The 22,759-nt window shown below is 36.9% G+C and overlaps 1 protein-coding gene across 2 annotated transcripts in view; it reads right to left on the reverse strand.

Annotated features, from left to right (window-relative positions):
* Positions 1-22,759, reverse strand: part of GRM8 (glutamate metabotropic receptor 8) — a 364,871-nt gene that overhangs the window by 131,270 nt on the left and 210,842 nt on the right. For both annotated transcript variants that reach the window (XM_052790214.1, XM_052790213.1), the window contains exon 6: positions 5,126-5,326. In XM_052790214.1, coding sequence (XP_052646174.1) covers positions 5,126-5,326 — 201 coding nt within the window. The remainder of the gene's footprint in view (positions 1-5,125; positions 5,327-22,759) is intronic.

Consider the following 22,759-nt stretch of genomic DNA (forward strand, 5'->3'; position numbering starts at 1 on the left):
AATAATGATTCTCTGGAGGGTTCAAAATTCTCCATGAGAAACCTCATTCTTCATTTTTTTTAAATACTGTCCTCAATAGATACTGCTTTCACAGAAAAAAATATTACAATGTAGAGTGATCATTAATTTTTAGTTTACAAGCATTGACACGTTATTTTGAGTTTGCCTGCTAGTTTCTGTTATTATGTTCTCATTCTCTGGCATCATTCTGCCCTTTCCAGATGAAATTTTGCATGTTTCCCTTTTACCTAGGGCTGATGCTGCATGCATGTATATTTTTGTTTGTGCAGCCAAAATTAATCTTTTCTCAAAGGCATTTAATTAACATATCTAAAAACCAAATAACAGCAAGGCTTACTAGTCTACTCAGACTATGAAATTAGTTCCAGAAGAATAGAGTAAAGGTAACATATGTTCATTTACTATTGTAAAGCAAGGGTAAGTAAGTGACATACTTTTCTTTCTTTCAAGTCCAGCTAGGGCTACAGAATCACAGCATGGCTGAGGTGAGAAGGGACCTCTGGAGATCACCTAGTCCAACCCCTCTGCTTAGAGCAGGCTCAGCTAAAGCAGGTTGTCCGTGTCCAGCCGGGTTTTGAATATCTCCAAGGATGGAGACTCCACAACCTTTCCAGGCAACCTGTTCCAGTGTTATTGTAGACTTGTCGCAAAATCCCAGCAACATAGTTGCTTTACTTTGTCCCAGAGAAGACCAGAGAAAAGGTTGCACAGTCAGACTCAGTTTTTATTTTGAGTCTCTTCTTCACTAGGAGGGGGAATTGATGTTGCAGTGACCTCCTGCAGAAGCAACATTTATCTAAGCATTGACAGCAGAGGGGAGTCAGTGTTTCCACCAATTCTCTGTTCCCTTCTCGCTTATCCCTGCTCACCTAAAAAGATATCAAAGCAGCAAGTATCCCTGCTCAGCCACAGGATAAGTAGCCCATCAAAGCAAATAAAATGTCTGTTTGTATGCATGAGAGTATGGGTCAAGTTCTGCCCTTACCCTTATGATTAAGCAAAAGACTCATATTGTAATATCTGTAAATATATTGTGTTCGTGTGATGTTTTCTTGATATTTATCCCTGGAACTACTACAGTGTGTTAATGTCAATATAAATACAAATATATCACTAAAGGTAGGCAAAAACCAGCTACCTTATACTAGCTATAAGTCTATATAAATAGAAAGAGTGAACTTTCTTCTCTATGAAATGTTTTATGTACAATATAAGCAATGATCTTTATCTTTGGAATTTAACTATAAATTCTGATCTTCACTTTTGCAGTGGGACAACTGGAAAGGGAGGCACTGATCAGTCCTACCACTTTCTGCTTTATTCCCACCCAAGAAATAGCACTGTATCCATGTTGTCATCCTTTTTTTGCTTTGTCAGGAAGGAAGTATAAAGATAAATCTTTTTCACAAAAAGAAAAACAAAACAAAACCACCTTTGAAACATCTCTATGCACCACAAAGGCATGTTCATTCAAGTCCTGTTTCTGTTAAATGATGAGCACTTATGTTGAATTCAGCAGAGCACTTCTCATAAAACACTCAGCACATACCAGGGTAAAAACCCTTAGAAAACATATGCTTATTTTGTAGACAGAATAATGAAGTTAAATAGAGTGAGAACACTAGAGCAATGTGGTGGGAGAACTTATCCTGCCACAATTACACTATTGCAGACATCACCATTTGTAAACCTAATTAACAGAAAAACTATTTGCTTTGCATAACTTTAAATATGAAACACCACTTTCACATAAATATCTCATTCTGTTTGAATACAAAAGCTGGTAAGGAAAATCTTTCAAATATGGCACCTTTACTAAAATAAGAACACCATAAAGTGAAAACATTCACTTTTTGCCTGGGAAAAAAAAAAATTAGGAGCAGGAAACTTCTGAAATCTCTAAGTATTCTTTGATCAAATAGCCAGAAAGGGCTGGTTATGATCTACTAGCAGTGACCATCAAGAACACAGTGAACTAAATATGCCGCATCTTAGCACACTGGCTTTATATTTTCCTGTTGTTTAAAAACTCTTTCGATGTACACAGCAATAGGCTGTACCAGTTACATTAGAAGTTTCTTTCCCCATGAAATTAGATTAATTATTAAACTGCCCATTATAAATGAAAAGCAATTGTTTTTAGATACCATACTTTGCTAGCTGTCCTAAGAAAAACACAGGCAATAGTAAAACAGGAGACTACACTCAGCAGTAACTCAAATCTCATGTACAAATAAATTTCTTCATTCCTATTACAAATGAAGAATTTCTATCCCCTTTAAAATCATGCTGAACTGTGAGATTTTTTGCATTTATCATACAACTGGTAAAAGAATATCTAAGCAGAAACAAATGTCCTATCAATTACATCAGTACGCTGTGTGCTGGTGGTTATGATCACCCTTCAGTCATGAAGGTGTCATGGAATATTACACAGAGGAATCCTTCAGGGGAACAAATCTTCTTCATAATTTGTAAATAAAACTAAAAAGAGTAAACAAAAATAAACACATTTCAAAGTGATTACTTGCAGTCAAAAGCAAAACAGTTACTCCAATGAACAGAAATATGTATGTTTTCTTACCCTTGCAAATACCCTCCATAAAGCAGACAGATGTCCTTCATAATACAAGTCCATTTTGTGAGGTGAAACCCACTAAGTTGAATGTGACAGCATATTAATTGGACTTACACCCACTCATTACTACCTCAGTTAAGAGGGATATACCGAATTAAGAGAGGCGAGAAGTTGGTTTAGTATGCATAAGGGTAGAATCATGTGGGGAAACTGATATGGAATAAAAAGAAAAACTGCCTGTCTCAAAAATGCCAGTACTTCTTGATACTGGAAATTATTATCACCTTGAAGAGCAGGGGCTTAATTCTAAAACACAGGAAAAGTTGTTTAAGCATAAGAAAAAACTTCTTTATTGTGAAGACGATCAAATATTGGAACTCACTGCTCAGAGAGAATTTTGGAGGGTTCTCCATCCTTATATATATATTTAAAACCTGGCTGGAAATGGTCCTAAGTAAGCTGATTTGGCTGATCCTGGTCTGAGCGGGACATTGGAGTAGGTGATTGCCGGAGGTCCCTGCCAACTTCAGCAATGCTCTGATCCTGTGATTGTTAGGATAGAAAAATGCTACCTTGAATGGCTGTGAAAGCCTAGGTTTTCTGTTCATGTATTGCTTCACTTGTAATATACTACATTATTAACGACTGAACCTACGATGCATGTCAAAATCAACACACAACACTACTGTCAACTCCCAGCACAGGACGTCTGGCAATCTATCTAAATATTCACTTCTGTAAACCAAGTCGGACATAGCGGCAGTGCTGTCCTGAGGAACAGGAATTTGGGAGTAAGAGGAAAAGGCAAAGACTTAAAAACTGTCCTCTGCTTATGCCTCCCAACGCAAGATGAAAAAAAAGGAAATATTTGGGCAAATAACACACACCAAAAATTGGTACACCAGTACATAATGTGGACTAGCATAGTACAGGGAACAGTTAACATATGCCGTGGGACAGAAAGTCAACCTCACAGAAATTTTTCTTTTTTTTTTATTTTTTTCTTTTTTCCTCTTTCAGTAAATCACTAGTTCAAAAACAGATACTTTTTCATTAGTGTCCAGAATGCTTTATCCCACTCTTTCATCTCCCCTTGTTGCAATACTTAAGAGTCAGCCAGAGAAATCATGACAGGTATTGATGAAATACAACAATCTAGGGAGAGAAAGGTTTCATATAAAACGTACAGCTTACCTTTCTATGCTAAACTTCCATGCTCACCAAATGAAAATACATCACTTTCTTTGTGCTTTAACAACACATACCCAGAAGAATATCTACTAGAAATGTAGATAATTATCACTGCAAACCTTACAATATGCTGCCTACCTTTGTCATCATAACAGTATTCCCCATTTGCTAGCAACATATTTTGCTCCAGGAGGTCTTTAAAATCACTAAAGAAGTATTTAAACTTCCATCTTTATATTCCTGGAGACAGGGATTCCCTTTTCATGAAAATTACATTGGAAGAAAAAATTGTGAACTACAGCCAACTTTCATATCAACCAAATGGTCTGGTATATTACCTAAAGCAAAAAAAGCTTCCACTCAGAAGCTAAATTCAAAATGACCTTGTACTTTTTTTCAAAAAGGCTGGCAGCTGAGGTCATTGGAATAAATTGTGATAGACAGTGCTTCTCACTGCATAGTTAGAAGGCATGTCTAGTATGTGAATTACCACCAAGTGGAGAAAAAAAACGCAACCAAAACACAGCAAAGAATATTGTTCCATTTCTTTGTAAAATAATGATAAATATAGTCTACAATAATTATGACTTTAATGAAATAATGTAGGTTTTCAGCAACTTTATTTCACCATCAAGTATGTTCTACCCCTTTCAATTCCACATACATAAATTAATCCTGTTCTTTATTGGCCTCTACTGTTAACAGCATAAGCATCTGTAACTACATTTCCCCAGCAGGCAGATCCCAGCTGCACAGAATATTATGTAGTGTTGTTTAAAAATATATATTGCAGTTGTGTTAAAGCTCGCTAAATCACTGAGTCAGAAACAATGAAATGGAAAAGAAGCCAGAACTGCTAGTGAGTGTTTTAATTGAGATTTAAATATGCAAATTGAAAGCAAACTCCTCACTATTCACTTTTGTAAGGAAATTGTTAACAGTAATTTCAGAAGGCGGCAATTTTCAAAAGGGTATTTTTTTCAATTCATTCTCTTGCAAACACACAAGCAACCTCTGTCAAAGGATTTTAATCTGTCAATAGGACTGCATGAGTCCTCAACTTGTTTCTATAATAGCACCTTTTCACCGGAATATTTTGATCAACAGATTCTTATTTTTAACATCTGCCTCTTTTGGGAGCAGCTTAATGTTAAGATGAGAAATACACTTGGGGTTTCAAAGCAGGTGGAAAAACTCACAGTTCTGATTAAATGAGAACTGCTTCTAATCCTGTTTTCCACTGTGCCTTAAAGTATCCTACATAAATAAGAAAACAAATCGTGTCACTTCTGAAACATTTAAAGAAGAAAAGGGGGGAGAGTACATATAACTTACCATTAAAGTTTACTGCCCGGATATAGCTAAGTAGTTCTTTACCATCAGTTGTGCTCATCTTTGGGCATAGACCAATATATCCAGGACAGAGATCTTTATGCATGTTGTGTAGTGCATAGGCCATGGAATATACCGCATCAATTACAAACTGAACTTTTCCTTCTTGCTCATAGGCTGAATCTCTTGCAATTCTTTCTAAGCCTAAGGAAGAAAGAGAAAGAGGCAGTTTACTTCTATTTCTCTGTGTGTGTGTATGTGCATGAGTATTTGCATGCAAAAATTCACAGTAGAACATAAATAATTACAGTTAGATTGATAGGTAAAGTTAGGACTCATCTATCCATCACCTAAATAAACAAGACAAGGAAAAATATGGCCATCTGGTTTTTGCCTCTAATCATTGTACACTGTGCCAGGTATATAAACAGTATGTTGAGTTCTGGGCTGGGAAAGAGGACAGAACATTTCATTACAAGAAAAAGAAATATAGATATATGTATTTCTACAGTCCAATAGAAAAACTCTCTTTCCACCTTATTGACTTTCGTTCAACAGCTGTTTATTGTTATTTATAGGACACTTCTACAGCAGCCTGCCAGTCTGTTTGAGATAAATTTAAGGCTACCTTGATTTTTATCCCTGTCTATTGTTTGATAAACATTATTTAAAGATGTCAGGGAAAAAAGCTGAATGCTTGCCAAGTGATGTGGCCATCTGTCTCCATATTGAAAAGTCCTTATTCTGAGACTTTTTTTCCTGTATTTACTAGTGAATTATGCTTCACATTGAGAACCATGTACTGTCTGTTATTTCCTACGGGGACATTTTTCCTTCAGAGGGAATACAGAGCAAATCAATACATTATGAAATTTTTATTCTGCTGGAATTGCCCACATTAATCATCTATGTCCAAATCCAAAGAACCTTTTACATTCATAGGTGATAGTATTAAGTAGAAAAGTTGAAAAATAAAGTTCAGAAAAATTATATTTTAAGCAGACAATCAACATGAAATCCCATGTCCTATATGGGAATTCAGCCACTGATTTCAAAGGCTCAAAATCTTCATTTAGCAGGGAAAGAAGGCTCTGCAGATCTCACCATGAAATCTGCCCTGCTGAAATCTACATTCAGTGGACACAAGAATAAATACCTAGCTTATCTACCAGATTGACAACTCAATCAGTTCGAAAATAATCCATTCACATTATTTAAGACTATCTAGAAATGAACCAAAAGTTTATACATTTTTTTTTATTTTAACCTTCTATATCTTATTTTTTGTTTCTTTTTTATCTCTAAACACAGATTTTTATCAGTTCAAGATATCAATTTTGTTGTATCCAAGTTTTTAAAAGTGCATTGTTTGTTTATGTCTGAAAATATACTGTACACGAGATCTTTCTTTAGACAAAGTATGCAAGCCCAGATGACATGAAAAAAAAGCCAGGGAGTATGCTCAGAAGCCTTTCTTCTGTTTGCCTGCTGCACTTCAGTGCCACCATCTCGCATCACAATGATAACTTATGAACAAATTTGTAATCTGACAAACAGTAGTGTTTTGTGCTTTAAACATCCTTGAGCACTGGGAGCGATAGAAAGCCTTGAAAAATCATGATGTACTTTTATTTCTCCTCAGGGATTAGTTAAAAAAAAATAAAATCACTACCTCTTGAAAAGGTACTAACCATTTGGAGAGGAAAGCATGTAACTCATTTTTGTGATTTGTTACAACTTCATAGGCACTTTTCAAGACATGCTATCTAATGATTAGCAAATAATTAGCAAATAGTGCAACTCTACTGCAAATAAACAAACAGAAAATCTTTTCCTTGCTCATGCTAAAAAATCACACAATTAGCTGCAATCCATTGCCCCGACATAAAAGAAGATATGAGGGATGGAAGAGATGAAGCTTAATTAGATTGCAACTTTATTAACTTATTTCATTTGGGAACTAGCTTCCAACAGTATGTGATGGGTAGAGCTCGTGAACCCCACCTTAACTGTTCCTGCCTTTTTAACGACTGCCAGACAACAAGTGAAGGACAGGGTTTACAGAACTGCTGCAGGCACACAGCAGTCAATAACCTGTATGTGCTCCCCAGAGCTTCCACATCCTCTAAACCAGACGGTCAGGCCAGGAGGAGTTTGAAGGAGATATATCCGCTTTAATTGCCAAGCTAAATATAATTCCCCTCACATATCAGATGGATGGATGTGTATGTTGAAAAGTGGGGGGTTGGTGGAAGACAGAGGGAAATAACTTTCTGTAATAAATGCTAAGTCATAGAACACTAAAAGTTGCAAACACTTCAGCAAGTACCTTGTACTAAGTGGTACAGATTTTAAAAGGGGGAAAACATCAGTATAATACTCCCCTATGTTATACTATATTTTAAACGCACGTAGGATTTACATAACTTTCTTCCACAGCATAACATTTTACCTTTACTCTTCACAGATATATGATCATAAACTAATTTATCATATAAATTACAGAGAAAAAAAATTAATTTATTGGGACTGAATGTGTTTCCATACATACGAAGGGGTGAGGAACATCACAGAGTTACCAGTTTTAAACCTGCCTAACCCAGAAGGCAACAGACAAGAAGAGTCTCTGTGCTTTGCATAACTAACAAAACCCAACAAATTGGATTATGTGCTCTTTCTTTTTGAGGTTTCTCTTCATATTCTCTTTCTAGAATTCTCAAACACATGAAACAATAATTTATAAAGAAGACAAGAACTCATCAACTTAAATTACATTACACTGCCCTAAATAAATGTTAATGTATAGTTGTAAAATGATGCATACTGTCTAAGCCATAAATATGGTCAGCCTCTACAGAGATAATATTACACATTTGGAAGACATGATTATAATTTTTCTTCAGACTTGTATATCAAGTAATAACAGTTTCATTTATAGCTTGACTCTCAGCACTACAAGGCAAGTTTCACACTGGTGACTTGAAAGAATATAACAATTTGTATCTCATAATAGAGATGTTTTAATGCTTTCTTAATGATCACTTCAATTTCTCATCCTACAGTTTTTCCTCCAGATAATTTACTTAGGCTGTGTCTTTATCAAAAAGAATGAGAAGATGTTCCCAACTCTTGAACCCAGACACTTGATACTCCTGTGGTCTGACAGTGTGTCAAGAACTGAGACAAGCACTGGGCTCACACCGTCCCTCCCTAATCTTATCTCCAAACAAAGGAATCCAGGGAAATGTGCCATGGTGCTTTCCAGCAGGTCTTCCAATCCAGCTGTTGAGAAGTGCAAGCTTGTGGGGAATTTCAGCAAGATGTCAAGACTTTCCCTGACCAATGAAGAAAATACACAGACGCATGTACTAATGTTATCATCTTGGACTAGAGAAGAGCTAGGAGAGGTGTAACACTAGCACAGGAAAAGTGTCAGCTGTTCCTGGCTCCTTCCACTTGAAATCTCTTTTGGGAACCCTAGAGTGAGCCACAGGAACGATGCTATAAGAGCCTGTACCGGTGAAAGTCTTGCTACGGCTACTCTTGCACTTCCTGAGCAAGAGTGACAAGCTGGGCTGTTGCAGGAGGTATTGCCTCCGTACCTTCTCATCATTTCCCCCTTTGTTCCTGTAGTTTCTGTGCTCCAGGAATAATTGCGTATCCTGCTCAGGATGGTGGAACTCAGCTATGACAGAGAAAGATAAGGAGCATAACAGTAGGAAGGTGAGACATGGATTAGGTGGATAAGGGGATGTGGCTGGGGCTGCTAGTCTGGGGGGAAGGCGAAGTAGGCAACATTGTCAATCCCCTAGGTATGAACTGGGAATCAAGAGATTTCAGGGAATATAATCAAGAGAAATTAAGCCTTTACAACAATAAATTAAAATGTGTCTTAATTAAAAACTTAGTAACAGCACACAGTAAGTAAATAAAGATTAATGTAATATAGCTAAGATAATGAATTCCTACATGGGTGATGATATCACCTGTGGGATACAAACAACTATCTTAAACAATCAGAACTTAAGTTGCTGATCTCACCAGCAAGGGACTAATCTGCTAGGTGATAAATATTGCGTAATTCATCTAAGTTTTAGAAACCGTGTTCTTAATGTGATCTTAAAGCATATGTAGAAGTAACTTCCACACACATATAAGTCCATGGCAATAGGAAAACTTCAGAGCAGAGTTCCTAGTTATTGCTCTTTTAAGAATATAAAAAATTCTAAATAAGACAAATGGATATACCTGGTTTGTAACTTGTGATATAGGGGAAAAAATATTAACTGTTCTGTTTCTGGAAATTGCCAGTTCACCTAACATTCCTTAGCAATCCCATTCCTGCTGTCTCACAAATCTTTATGTTTCCATTTAGCATTATTGAAAGCAATTTATTTAAAAGTGCAGCCAACATTATTTCTCATTATTATTTCTATAGTTTCAAGAATCCATCCCATATATCTAGTTAAAATCTGAATTTATGCTACTTGAAGACCAAAGGTTGAAGTCAAGGACCTTGTCCACAACAGCTGGTTAGAGCTTCAGATTGGAACAACGTTGTGAGGGTGCAGGGTTTGAGAAAGGTTTTGGGCAGTGGACAGCTTTGGAAGACAGGAGTAGGGCTCCATCATTTAAAGGAATAGAGATATCTGGTATGGGGATGCAGTGTGCATGGGAATAGGATCCTAATTTTGACAGAATAATCATCATAAACTCAAGTTCCAAGCTTAGAAAAATAGTGCAGTCAGAGACAAGAAAGCAGGAATAGGTAACTAGAGCTCCAAGTAGGAAATAGGATGCTTCGAGGTGTTGTCTCCTAATCACTAGTCAATGGCTTTTTTTTCCTTATCATTCTCCTTTATTATAATTTTTTCTTTGTCTTGTCTAGGACTGATTGGAACACAACTGGCCAGCTCACTTTTCATATTCAGTTCAAATATTGGCTCAGTGTAAGCCTTCTTCCATTCTCTTGCAGTACTAATTCTCAAAAGCTTATCAAAATCAAAGTTAAAAACTCATAAAACTTCCAACTTTCATCTCTGAAAACTCTCAGGTGGAAATTATAAAATGTTCTTTTTAAAAACTCTCACCTTTAGTTGTTGCAATGTGTCATAGTCTTTCACTTAATTAAAATGGAGGTTACTTTTTCATCATCATCATCTGGTAGGGTTACATCTTTTATATTAGTAACCTAAAAATATTAATGTAATACTTGTGATTTTTCTGTGTGATTATTGATACATCTAGCAATGGACTAACACTTTATGTCTGCTTGAAAAACTCAATTGCTGACTATAGATTTGCATTTATGCTATATTAAGCCACTTATTTCTATGTTTGCTATTGCTTGATTTACGTATCTTACTCTTCCAGTTGGTAATTTTGGTCAAAATTAGTATTTACTAGGGGAAAAAAAAATAGCTTAAAAAAAAAAAAAAAAGACTTGCACTTCTTGTCCTTCAGTTGGGGAACAGCAATGTGAACAGTTAGCTTAGCAGTGACAGAAGTCCTACTGTAAGAGGGTCAGGAATCTCCTAACTGTGGATTTGTCACCAGAAAGAAAAGATCCCTTTCCAAGAGCCTCTACTCCTCCCTCCTTTCCACATTCCCATCCACTATTCTGTCACCCTATCCCCTCTTGCATGTGCTGAGTGACAAATCAGCTCTTTCATGGACTGTGCTCCAAATTAGGGGAGAAATCTTTCTGGGGTAATGGTGGGAGGACAAGTAATGCGGAGGGGAAGGGAGAAAAATGACAATACAAATTATTGTGAAAATGGTAACAGGCAAAAGGGTTACTCATGAACAGCTTTTATTCTATTTGCTTCCCTTTACCTGCCTTTGTTATATATGCTTGTGCATAATTACTGCTTAAAGACAGTTGGTGCATCTGTGCAACTCTTGGGTTTTTTCCTGAACTTCTGTTTTGACAACTCTGGATCTTGGGATATCTAGTAACATTTTTTCAGTTCACAGTTACAATTCACATTATTTACTCAGTGCTAAATTATTTACCCCATTACTTGACTCACAAAACAGTTTTACTTAAGCTGCACTTGGAAGCAAATGAAATCAAAGATAAATATTATTGTGCTGAGATTGATCTTTTTGTGCGTGCCAATCACAATCACAACTAAATCACAAAAATTTGTAAGAAGGCTCCCACTACTCTTCAGCTCAGGCATGATAGTCCTCTATTTGTCAGAATTGGTTAGAACTTCCCACCTTTGCAGCAACGGTTTTTTTCCTCAGAAAGTTGGCATCTGTAACTGTAAGCCGTTTCAGCAGGCTCAGCAGGAAGCACCAGGAGCATATGTTGCTCCCATTGAAGTCTTCCCGATTATTCAGCTGTTTTCCTCACACATTACAGAGTTTGCTCTCTCTGAACAAATAATGCAGTAGCAATCATCATCTTCTGTTACTCAAACTTAAGGGGATGATACACTTTTACAGTGGGAGAGTTGAGTTTTGTAATAGCTGCATGGTAACTGTGATGCTTGTTTCGTGCATGAGTTAGTTCGCAGAGAGCATCACAAAACCTGTGGCTCTGCTGTAATAGTATGGTGTCAGTTTAGGAAGCAATTCAGAGAGGAAGTTAAGGATTATATCAATTTTCTCAGAAAATTGAGAATGTAGAAGCAATGCTAGTGAAATGAAGCAGTTTGTCTACTCTTCTCCAACAACTGACAGATGCGGTTTTGTGGTTTAATGAACTGGCATTTGATGTAATTTTTCTGGGGTTATGCCTCTTTACGCCAACTCACACAAAAAAAAAAAAAAAGAAAAAGAAGACAGCAAGACCAATTAGCAAAAGTCTGAGAAAGAAACAGTTTTTCAACCCCTAGAATAATGTGGAGATTTTAAAACACTTCCTACCTGGAACTGAGCTGAAACCTCACATTTTTAAAACACTTTTCAAACAGAAAATAGCAAAAAGAACATTTCATGTAAGTGAATATGTTTCAATAATTTTCACTTTAACATCACCATAAATGAGAAACTAGCTTTTTTGTTTGCCTGTTTCTTTAAATGAAGTACCTTAAAAATTCTACCCCTGCCCACAAATATTTTTCATTGGAAATACCATAACATTTTTCCTGACCTTCACAGTAAATCAGAAATTTGTTTCAGCAAAACACTTCTAACAAATGCACAATAGTATATATCAAAGTGGAATTAAACCATTATTCTAGTCATATTTGGGGGGGGTGTTTGTACTGCTATATGTGACATTTACTAGAGTGTTTTCTCTTAGAAAAACAAACCAAAGTTGCATTGCTAATAGAAGATTCTTTTTTTGCTCATTTCTGTGCTTTGAGAGAGACCTTAAGAACAGTTTGAATGTTGTTATCAGAGTGAAAAACTTTCCCTTTTCTAGTTAATGCCTTCACACCGCTTAATTATAGCTCCTTGAAACAGTGTATAGATTTGGAGAACACATGCATTCAGAACTCTCAAATATTTAAAACCTGAGTCTACTACATCTAACAGCGGCAGTGTTGTGTAAAATACCACCTTGCTGAGCCAAGATTTGCTGTGATGCATATGTTAGGCTAAACAGTAATGACTGCATTCAAATAACGAGGAGAGACCATTGGATATGGTTTCTGCCAACCACACTAAGAACCACACCATGCATTTAAAAGAGAAGGTGTATCAAAATTACAGTGGGATAAGCAATAGTTCCTTCAGGTTAGTCAGTATCAATAGAATTGTCCATGTAGGAGTATATTATTTAGTGTGGACAAAACTCGAAGCTGGGCATAAAGTTTTAAAAAGTTATATGTCCTTGTTATCAACAGATTGCAGCTTTGAAACTGCAGGCAGAGCATTACCAATGTCCCTGCCAGTAGGTACTTGCCCTCTAAAAATGGTGCTCTGGCAGAGATGTGCTCACCCATACTGGTTCACTTTCTAGCTATAATATGTCTGACAACCTGAGAGCACACAGTCACTCCAGAAATACCTGCAGAAAGGAAGACACTGTAGAAGTTTAAATAAACAGGAGAGAGACTTTTGCATTACTAAGCAAGGACCCATAGCAATTGATAAATCTGACATCACGATAGGTTTTGTTAGACTTTCTCCAAGTTTTAAGCCATAGACAAAACCACAGTCAGGTCTTGCAAAGCTTTCCTTACAATTCATTCCATGCATTTTGCAGGTTTCCTAAATATTTACATAGTCATTTAAATATCACTCAGGTCCCCTCTTGCTGCTTCTCTTTTTATTTTAGAAAAGACACTGAAGTCAGAGATTCACATCTCAGTTTTGCTTGAGCCTTGTACTTCTGCAAATTTTGTACCATATATCATTTAGATGTGTTAGTGATCCACTGTCTCTTTCATTCCTCTGTATTTCTAGTTTCAGTATGTGTTAAAGTAATGCAGTTGATCTGATTCTATCTTACTATGGTATTGCACTTTTGTAACCCTCTAATATCTATTCTGCTTTAGTTATAAAAATAAAAATCTAATGCAGAACTAAGTTCAATTTATATATTTGTCAGATTTAAGATTTTATTTTACATCTATCAGTACATAGTAACAAACAAAATTCAGTTTCAATGTAAAACCATAAGTTTTACCATTAATTACCATTCCCTAAATTCTATAAAAATAGGGAATTTCAGCCTCAAAAGTTGTCAATTTGATTTATGAATGAGGAATGTTATTTTACTGATTTTTGACCAAATCAAAATGGTACAGGGAAAAAATGTTTTAATCATGTTATAAAAAGAGGTGTATTTGTCATAATTAAACCATGTCAAAAGTTTTACTTGAGCTTTCTGAACAAAATAACATGAAGATAAAGGAAAAAACTTGCTTACTGTTTGCTAACACAGAGATCTAAGGACTATTTGATCAAAGACACTTTAAGTGTTGTTCAAACTTTAACTCTCAAAGTTAGGTCAACCTTTTTGACTCTGCTTTGAACTTCTGTACCCGTAAATATAAATGTTTTCATTAATAACAGCAGATAAAAGAATGCAATAACATGGAAGCATTTGTCAGTCTCCACCCTACTTCAACTTTTATAACATCTATGAAAATTTGCCATATCTGTGTATTCTGTTCATTTTATAACTGGGATCCAAAGACATGCTAAGCAATTCAGTCCTGTACCCTGGTAGCCTAGCACACTCCTTTAGGCACGTATGATAAGAAAGAACACAAAATTTTGGAGAAATCCCACATTTCTTTATCTCTCGGAATAGTGTCAGTATGCAGGTGAATGTTAGCATGAATAGACAACCAAATATTTTGCTGAATTTCTCAAGTTTAAACCAAATCGAAAAAGGGCTATCTTTTCAGATCTCGAGGTGAGTATGTAGACAGAATCTACATTTTCTAACACAGATTACCCATGGGAATTTCTAACTATGGGAAGAAATTACTAGTGTACTAGTCCAGGCACACAGGTGGAAATACCTGATATCACTCTAAAATCCCACAGGCTGCAAAAACTTCTAATGCAGACTTCAGTGTATAACTACAAGGCCTATAGCAATGGCTATCAGAAAAAGAAAAGATTCAGTACAAGCAACTGAATTTATTCATTGTCTGTTAGCATTTAATCTCAGAGGACCTTCAGCGCATAGCAACAGTATGTATAAAAATATTTTCCTCTGCTTATTGACCGTGAGAGCTTTTAAGTTTAAGCTTCAGACCAGAAACCCTAGGGACTTTTGTCCTCAGGAGTATTATTTTTAGTTACAAACTTGATTGAGATCCTGCTTAAGAAAGCCCTTTCTTGCAATTGGAAAGCATTTGTTAGAAGTATAAATGGACATAGAGGTATCCAGGCACATCACTTTCTTAAGTACTTACAGCCACTATGTGGTATGAATCTGGAGACTAAAGAGTTAAGTTACAGCAAGACTTCACCAAAAATATTGTAACATCTGAACTAGTCATATTAACGACTACTGACCAGAGGTTTAAGCATTTTCCTTTAGTTTGATGAGAAGCTCCACAAAAGCAGACTAATTTAGGCTGCAAAGAGTTCATAGTCAACTATTTACCAAAGAAAAAAAAGTATCAGTTTGAGATGTTATTATGCCCCTTTCATCACCTATAGATACTTGTTACTAACCCCTCTGTAGGAATTTAAGGCCTCTTCAGCTGAGCCAACTGAAGGAGCCCCTTCTCTGATATCAGAGAGCTGGGCTGAATTATCTGCTCCTGCATCAAATGAGGACCATGTGTGATGGATATCTCCTCTGGCTTGGCTTGAAGTCTGCAGGCTAAGGGGCAGCAGCTCCCCATCAGGACCATTTCTGCAATGAATATTTGATGGCTTGTTTATGCAGAGAATTTAGATATAGATTTGGAATGTACTGTGAATTCCCACTCAGACTAAGTGTTTTGACATCATGATTTCACATCAAGTATTGGATAACTTTGGTTGCTCTTGAAAGGGAGCTTTCATCAGCTTGTGGTATTTCCTTGCAGTTAGTGGCTTAGGCAGGATGCAGCTCATGCAGCTTTAGTGATCTAATAGTTAATTGCCTAACCTAAAGAAAGCTTTTTTTGTTTCCAAGGAGAACACTCACTTGCCCTCACTGAAAATAAGCATTTAAGAGAACAGGTTAAAGTGCCCTCCTGAACTGACTTTCTTGCATGACTAGCTTAGACTACATAGTGAACTCCTAGAGAACTAGTATTATGCAAGATAAATCCCAACCAAAGAAAAGGATGGGTCTTTTGCTAATCTTGAATTTAAACAGTTCAATGAACAAAATATCCCTTTTGTCAAGCCTTGGATAAACTCACTGTGGTATCCAGCATTTCCATTGGAGAATGGTTTCTCCTCCAGTGTTTAGCTTCTCTGCCCCCATGTACTCCACTCACTCCTGGGTGTCTCTCCCCTAACCCAAGACCTGAGATTCCCTCAGCCACCAGCCCACTCATCCCACCGCTCCTGCTTATTCTCAGTGGCCTGTATTATTTTCCTTTTCTTACTCTGTCAACATCCAAGTGCTCTTTAATCACATTTTACTGCAGGTCTGTGTGATAACTTTGCAGTCCTCAGATGAAGCCTACTGCTAGTGTAAACCAGTATCTCACATACTATCTACTGTTTAGTCAGCTGCTATGGGGATAGAGTCTCAGATCCAGCAGAACAAAAATGCAGTTGTTATGTTTTCTTACAGTTGTTGCAAGGACTGACTATAGCTATGAGAATATATGTCATATTTGGATTAATTCACAGGGCTGCATGTTACCGCTAAGGAGACAATTCTGCAAAAAGATTTCAAGACAAATGCAATGAAAACCAATGTAAAATGAAAATAAATGTAATAATAAAACTTGAAATAATTTCACTATGAGTTACTACTGGGTCTGTATTCACAGTATCAAACTTCCAAGAGGAAATTTTTGGAGCTGGACGAGATTCAAGTACTCATGACAGAGTTCCTATGTGGAAATAGAGTGGCTTTTTTCAGGAAGCAACAGTGGGAGGATTTTTTCAACTGCAACCGAAAAATAAGGGAAAGAAAGAATGCTTTTCACAGCAAAGGGACAACTACCAATTTAAGCATATAAAAGATCCAACAGTAACTTTTTACAATATTGAAAGCTGAAGAAAATGTTGCATTAACTTTTCCATTTGCCCTATCCACTGTCTCTTCCTGCTGTGTCCCATTTTAATGATCGTATCACACTGCAAGTAGGGCATGATGAGGAAAAGAAATAGCTGATTTTTCTTAGTGGAACCAGTAGGAAAAAATGTTACAATGTCACAGAAAATTAAATACTTTTTTTGGTTCCATTTTTCACTTTTCTGCAAGACAAAAGACAATTTTTGACGGTCAGAATGTAAAACATGGGTTGAAGAACTCTGAATTGCTATAGGCTGTAATTTTATCATGTATTACTGTCAAAGTAAACCTATGTGATTTTCTGGAGATGGCGAAACACCACTTTGTTCTACAAGCTGTGTAGACAACAGTTGAAACACAAGATTTGCAACAGATGAAAATCTGTAATTTCCCCACTACTCTAATTAAAGGTGTTTCTTCAGGACCTAATAAAAATAAGAGCACCATGAATTAGAACTAAGCAGCTAGTTAATGGACTGCTTGCTGCCATGAACAGGACATGGACAATTGGCTTCTGGAAGGGGACTTCAATCTAAAAGAGGAAGCCAGTTTACCCACAAACACTACTCTTCCCACAACCTAGAAGATAGCTAGTTCTTTAATCACAAACTAATTAGAACGGATTGGCTTCATTGCTAAATTAGGGACATTAAAGGGGTTTGCTCCTTTTGCAGGTTTGCTGCACACACTCCATTGGCAGCACTCTTACAGCTGCACATATCCCATCCTCAGCGGGGCAAAACGGTAACAATCACAATCTTGCAGAAAAGTTCCCTCATTGACAGTGCTCTCCCTTTCTGACACAGAGAATCGATTTGCTCTACTTGCTCCCTTTGTATGAATCAGGACAATTATCTACAAAAAGGGGAGGGGAGAGGAGGAAGAGACTTGTCTGGAGATGGTATTTTGGAGGTAGAGGGTAGAAGATATGCTGTCAGAGCTTTCGCAGCAAATTTCAGAATTACCTTGGCTGAGACATGCTAAATTAGATAGTGCTGAACAAGAAGCTCGTGACTAAGCAACAAACAACACCCAGAAAAGTATAAAGGTCCCTGCAGTACAATTTAGGCATCTAATACTAAAAAGTAGTCAAAAACATCCTTAACTGCATAAACACCTTCAAATCTCAAAACTTTACCAAAGTATCTGAACTTCTATTAAGTCACACAGCTAACACAGAGCCACTTTGCGGATTTGAGGGCCTTTCCACTGTGCCAAGGGCCTTCTAGAATTCACAGTACAAACAAGTTTAATTCCTCACAGGGGATGAATCCAACAAATACATCTGCGTACACCAAATTTACACTGAGTTTAGCACAAAATATAGATATACGATACTCATCTTCTCCTTAAAAGTCTTAGTGATTAAGGACTTTCTCAGGAATCAAATCTCTCCTTTAGGTGCTAGTACACTAGTAATAATAACACAATAAATATGCAAAGTAAAGTACTGTTAAAGCACAGGCTTTCTCTTGATAGGAGGTACTCACATTGTCATATTTTACATACCTATATCAGCAAAGCCCCTAGCATGAATTGTTATGAGCACAGTAAGGCTTCAGACTTGCAATTCACTGTACAGTCTTATAACAGTATTCTGAGCCTGAAGTTTTGTTTTCATCAGTGATTTCTACTGGCAATATGTACCCAAAAAGCAAATCTTTAGCCGTGTGTACATATCACTGTAACACTGAGACAGTGAACACCTGCTTGGTTCTCATGCACTCTGAAATCAAAGGAAAAAGGACATGACTTTTTAGGTATTCTGGTTCTTGCTTTGAAAGAAAAGACCACTTGTGATAATCATTATATTATCATAAGTCTATTATAGTAACCTAAGGCTGGTCAAAAGTAATTTTTCACCTGATCTTGAACAAAACTGAAATGCTCCCATCTACTTCCTTACAACACATTTTACAATTATAGATACACTTTTGGAGAAATCAAAACTCCTCCACAGAATGCCACAATCTTGTGCAGTTCATTTTCCAATTTACCAAGCGCAGTTTGATCTCATTTTACCAAGGCTCTTTCATTTCTCCTTATTCTTATAACTTGTATCGTAACCTTTAGTGTACAGACTGATGGGAAAAGCCTCAAAATCATTTAAGTGTTTCACCAGTACATTAGATGTGTAAATGTGTTTTGAGCCCCTCTATATAAGTAACGTATCAATAAATTGGAGCAAGTTCAGCAGAGAGCCATCAAGACGTTCAGGGGCTGGAGCACATGCCCTGTGAGGAAAGGCTGAGGGAGATGGGTTTGTTCAGCCTTGAGAAGAAATGGCTTTGGGGCCAAGTCCCCCAAACAGCAAACCCCAATGCCTACAGGGAGATGGAGCCAGGCTCTTCACAATGGTGTATGATGCAAGGACAGGACATAACGGGCATAACTGGAAATGAGAGGTTTAGTCTGGTAAAAGGTTTTTTCCAATGAGGATGCTCAGGCAGCAGAACAGTCTGCCCAGAGAAGATATGCAGTCTCTCTCCATCCTTGGAGGTTTTAAAAACCTGACTGGATAAAGTCCTGAATCACCTGGATCCAACCTCAGACTGACCCTGTTTTGAGCAGGAGATTGGACTAGAGACCTCCTGATGTCCCTTCCAACCTGAAATATCAGGTGATCCAATATTCAGATGCCACTGCACCAAAAAATGTCCTAGCCAATGCTACTGAACAATCTCAAGTGCATATGTACATATGCATACGTACAAGTGCGTGTGCTCATGCAGATGAGCACGTGGAAATCCACAACAGTCTAGACTGAGGTCATTTGGGAGGGAGCTCTGAGGGCACCCCAGGTGAAGAATTACCCCCCTCTCACCTTGTCTCCAGACCCAAAAGGCAGGTTTGGATAACAAGAGTTCTGACAATGAGGCCTTTTGCTGATTTCTCTCTCATGCCTTGAGAGAGATTGAGAGAGGTGATTAAGAACAGTTCAAGGCAAACAGAAGGTAGATTTTAATGAAAAATATTACTAGATTTGACCTCATCATGTAAGATATCTGCATCTTTAAGGACATATTACATAGACGGGGTACAATACATTTAGTGTTGCCAGGTTTGATGCTTTTTATTGCAACTACTGTATCACTTATTGCGAGAATTGCGTAACTAAGACTTTTTCACTCATTCCCATGAGGCTGGAGTTCTGTGACAGTGGGAGGAAAAAAAAAAGTTTACTGATGGAAAGTGGTGGTGAGAACCTTGGTCCCTTTTTAAATATGTTTCAAACATTTTAATCAGTAGAGAACTCGCTCACTGTGACTTCAGTGGATACCAAAGTTTTAAAAAACAGAAAGAAAAGCCAAAATGTACTTTGGTAAGATCATTTTTAACTCAGCCTAATGATCTGCAAGTGACTTGTTTCATGACTGAGAGCGTTCAGAGCTCTCAGCACTCATCTCTTCTGCTGGCCTAAATCAGCTCAGTTCCAATGGAAGTCAATTGAGTAAGGGTGATTTACAGCCCCTCCAATTTTGTCTCAAAATTATGTCTGGTGTAATGTGATACTGCCAGAGGGGTAAGGACAAGAATTTTATTTTTTAAGACAAATTGCATTATTTTCTGTTACAGTAGACCGATTCTGATGTTCTCTATTTTAATTTAATCAAAGAAAGGGCACCTGAGGGATAGAAATTCAAACACAACCTACATCATATAGCTCAGGAAAGCTGTAGTCAGCCTTTCATTTTAACATTCTCCAGTCTCATGGGCACAGGCACTTAGTTATACTAAGTTAATTAGTTAGTAATATACAATAGCTGATATATAATTCACAAGATGACCATCATTGTAAACAATGTAAACAATATTTTGTAATATATGTTTCCCAAAAGCTATATTAAAACCTAAAATAGATCTGATAACGTTCAGAAAGAGCAAAAGAAAGGGATGGGAGCGAAACACAGTAACACAGTAATTACTATTCAGGATGCAGAATAACAGAGACGTTTTTTCTAGCTGTAATCAGTATGTAATTATGGTCCCACAAACAAGGCAACACATAAAGAAACAGCTAGAAACTAGTGCCTTGTGCTATGCTATAAATGTGCGGTCTCTTCAGGCTTTTTATCTTCATTGACTTTATGGACAATTGGAAATCTGTATTTTTTAGGCTGCAGCTCTCTTCATCAGTAGCACCATCCAGAGATACATGTTAATGCTCTGGAGAAGCCAGTTTACTAAAAAAAGCACCATGGAGAATGACAAATACAAACATTTATGTATTTATTTATTTGTTTAAAATAAGGCAAGGCATGAGGACAAAGTGATTCCTTTTTGTGCATGAGAAATAATTCAATAGCAAACTAAAGATTTTTTTCACAAAATTAAATAATAAACATACATCACAGCTTCTTAATGTGAAAAAGGCCTCCAGTTATCTTCTGTTATGACTTCAACCTCTTAATGCCTTGACGTCAAGAAACCCTTATCCAACAAAGAGGGACAGGAACTTTATCAACAGCTCCCTTAGATGAAAAGAACATTTTCAGAATTCTATATTTTCCTTTGATTTATACATAACATTTGGTTAGGACTCTGAGGGAAAACAAATGAAATCTTAATGAAATCCAAGTGATGCCATTCTACATTGATCACTGGAAGATTTGGCCAATAACAGTTGCAGAAAGAGGTGATAGCCAAAAGATTATTTTCTTCTTTTGGTGAATAAACCTATTAATTTATCCTTATTAGTTATCATAATTATTCAATGTAAAAATAAAAGCAAACAAAATGTATTCTACATAAAGAGTATTAAAACTGGATATTTTGGTGATTGGTTAAACAGGATGCAGTTGGCTCAATTACACATTTTTCCACTGCCATAAAAAATCCTGTTCTTAGAAATGTAAAGATATAAAGATACAAATGGCACTATCATCTATGGTAGACTGATTCCTTCTCAAAAGTGATGTCAAAAGATGAAAATTAAATGTACATGATATATATGCACACACTGAGTGAATCATATATACTGAATTATTTGCTTACTTTTTTCTCTTTTTCTTGCCTGGGAGGAATATAAATTTATTAAAGCTTCAGAGTCTGTGACCAATACCTTTACTATGTATGTTTTGGTGGGAATTATTTTATAAAACAGATTATCCCACAATAAATCTCTCACAAATCAATGAAGCAGCTTTGCATAGGGAGTAATGGCAGAATCTGACCTGTGTTTATTTTACTTTAGTTGTTGTAGAGCTTTCTGGAAATAACTCTTGATATGTTATTGCTCATAAGAAATGAAAGCATAGCTAGTTGTGATAAGAACCATGATAAGAACCGTCAGTAAGGAAGGGTCAGTTCATACTTAATATACATGTCTGCCAGCATGACATGGAAAATGTATGTGAGTGTCAGGCTGCGCATAAACTATGTAATTACCATTACAAAATGACTAAACAGGTCTGGCAGTGTACTGAAGATGTGGGTTGCAGTTAATCAGTGCAATCTAGGAGACCAGACAGTCATGACTGAATGCTTGCTACTTTGGAAGGAAAATCTTTGAATAGCAGTGCTAGGACCTGTGACATGCCAGTGTGAAAAGCTAGTTCAAGACAGCAGAGCCAAGAAAAACCAAAATACTCCTGCCAACTGTGTAGGCAAAAAAGAATTTTTGCTACCCCAGGATGGGCCACTTTTGCCACAGAAAGAGAAGTCAGAAAGAGAAAGACAGAAATCTTGTAGAGCTCTGAAACATTAGGCTTGCTCTTAACACTGTCACCAAAAGATGAAAAGGATGGAAACAACATTTGCCATAACCACAAGTGACTTCACCCATTTTCAGTTGAAGCCATGGTTTCTTGTAACTCTCAGGGGAGCTGACAGCAACCAGCTTGGCTCTCCAGGCTGCTGGGCAGAGGGGGGCACGGCAAAATCTCCAAACAACAGCTGATTTTGCCTAGGTCAAATTTGGTCCTACCTTGCCGTTGCTTCATTTAGAAGGTTTTCAGGCGGAAATGCACAAAATCATTTCAGGATGGCAGCTAAACAGGAACAATGGGAGCACTGTGGTTTAAATCCCTCTA

Source organism: Harpia harpyja, chromosome 6, assembly GCF_026419915.1.
Source record: "Harpia harpyja isolate bHarHar1 chromosome 6, bHarHar1 primary haplotype, whole genome shotgun sequence".
Classification (NCBI taxonomy): Eukaryota; Metazoa; Chordata; class Aves; order Accipitriformes; family Accipitridae; genus Harpia; species Harpia harpyja.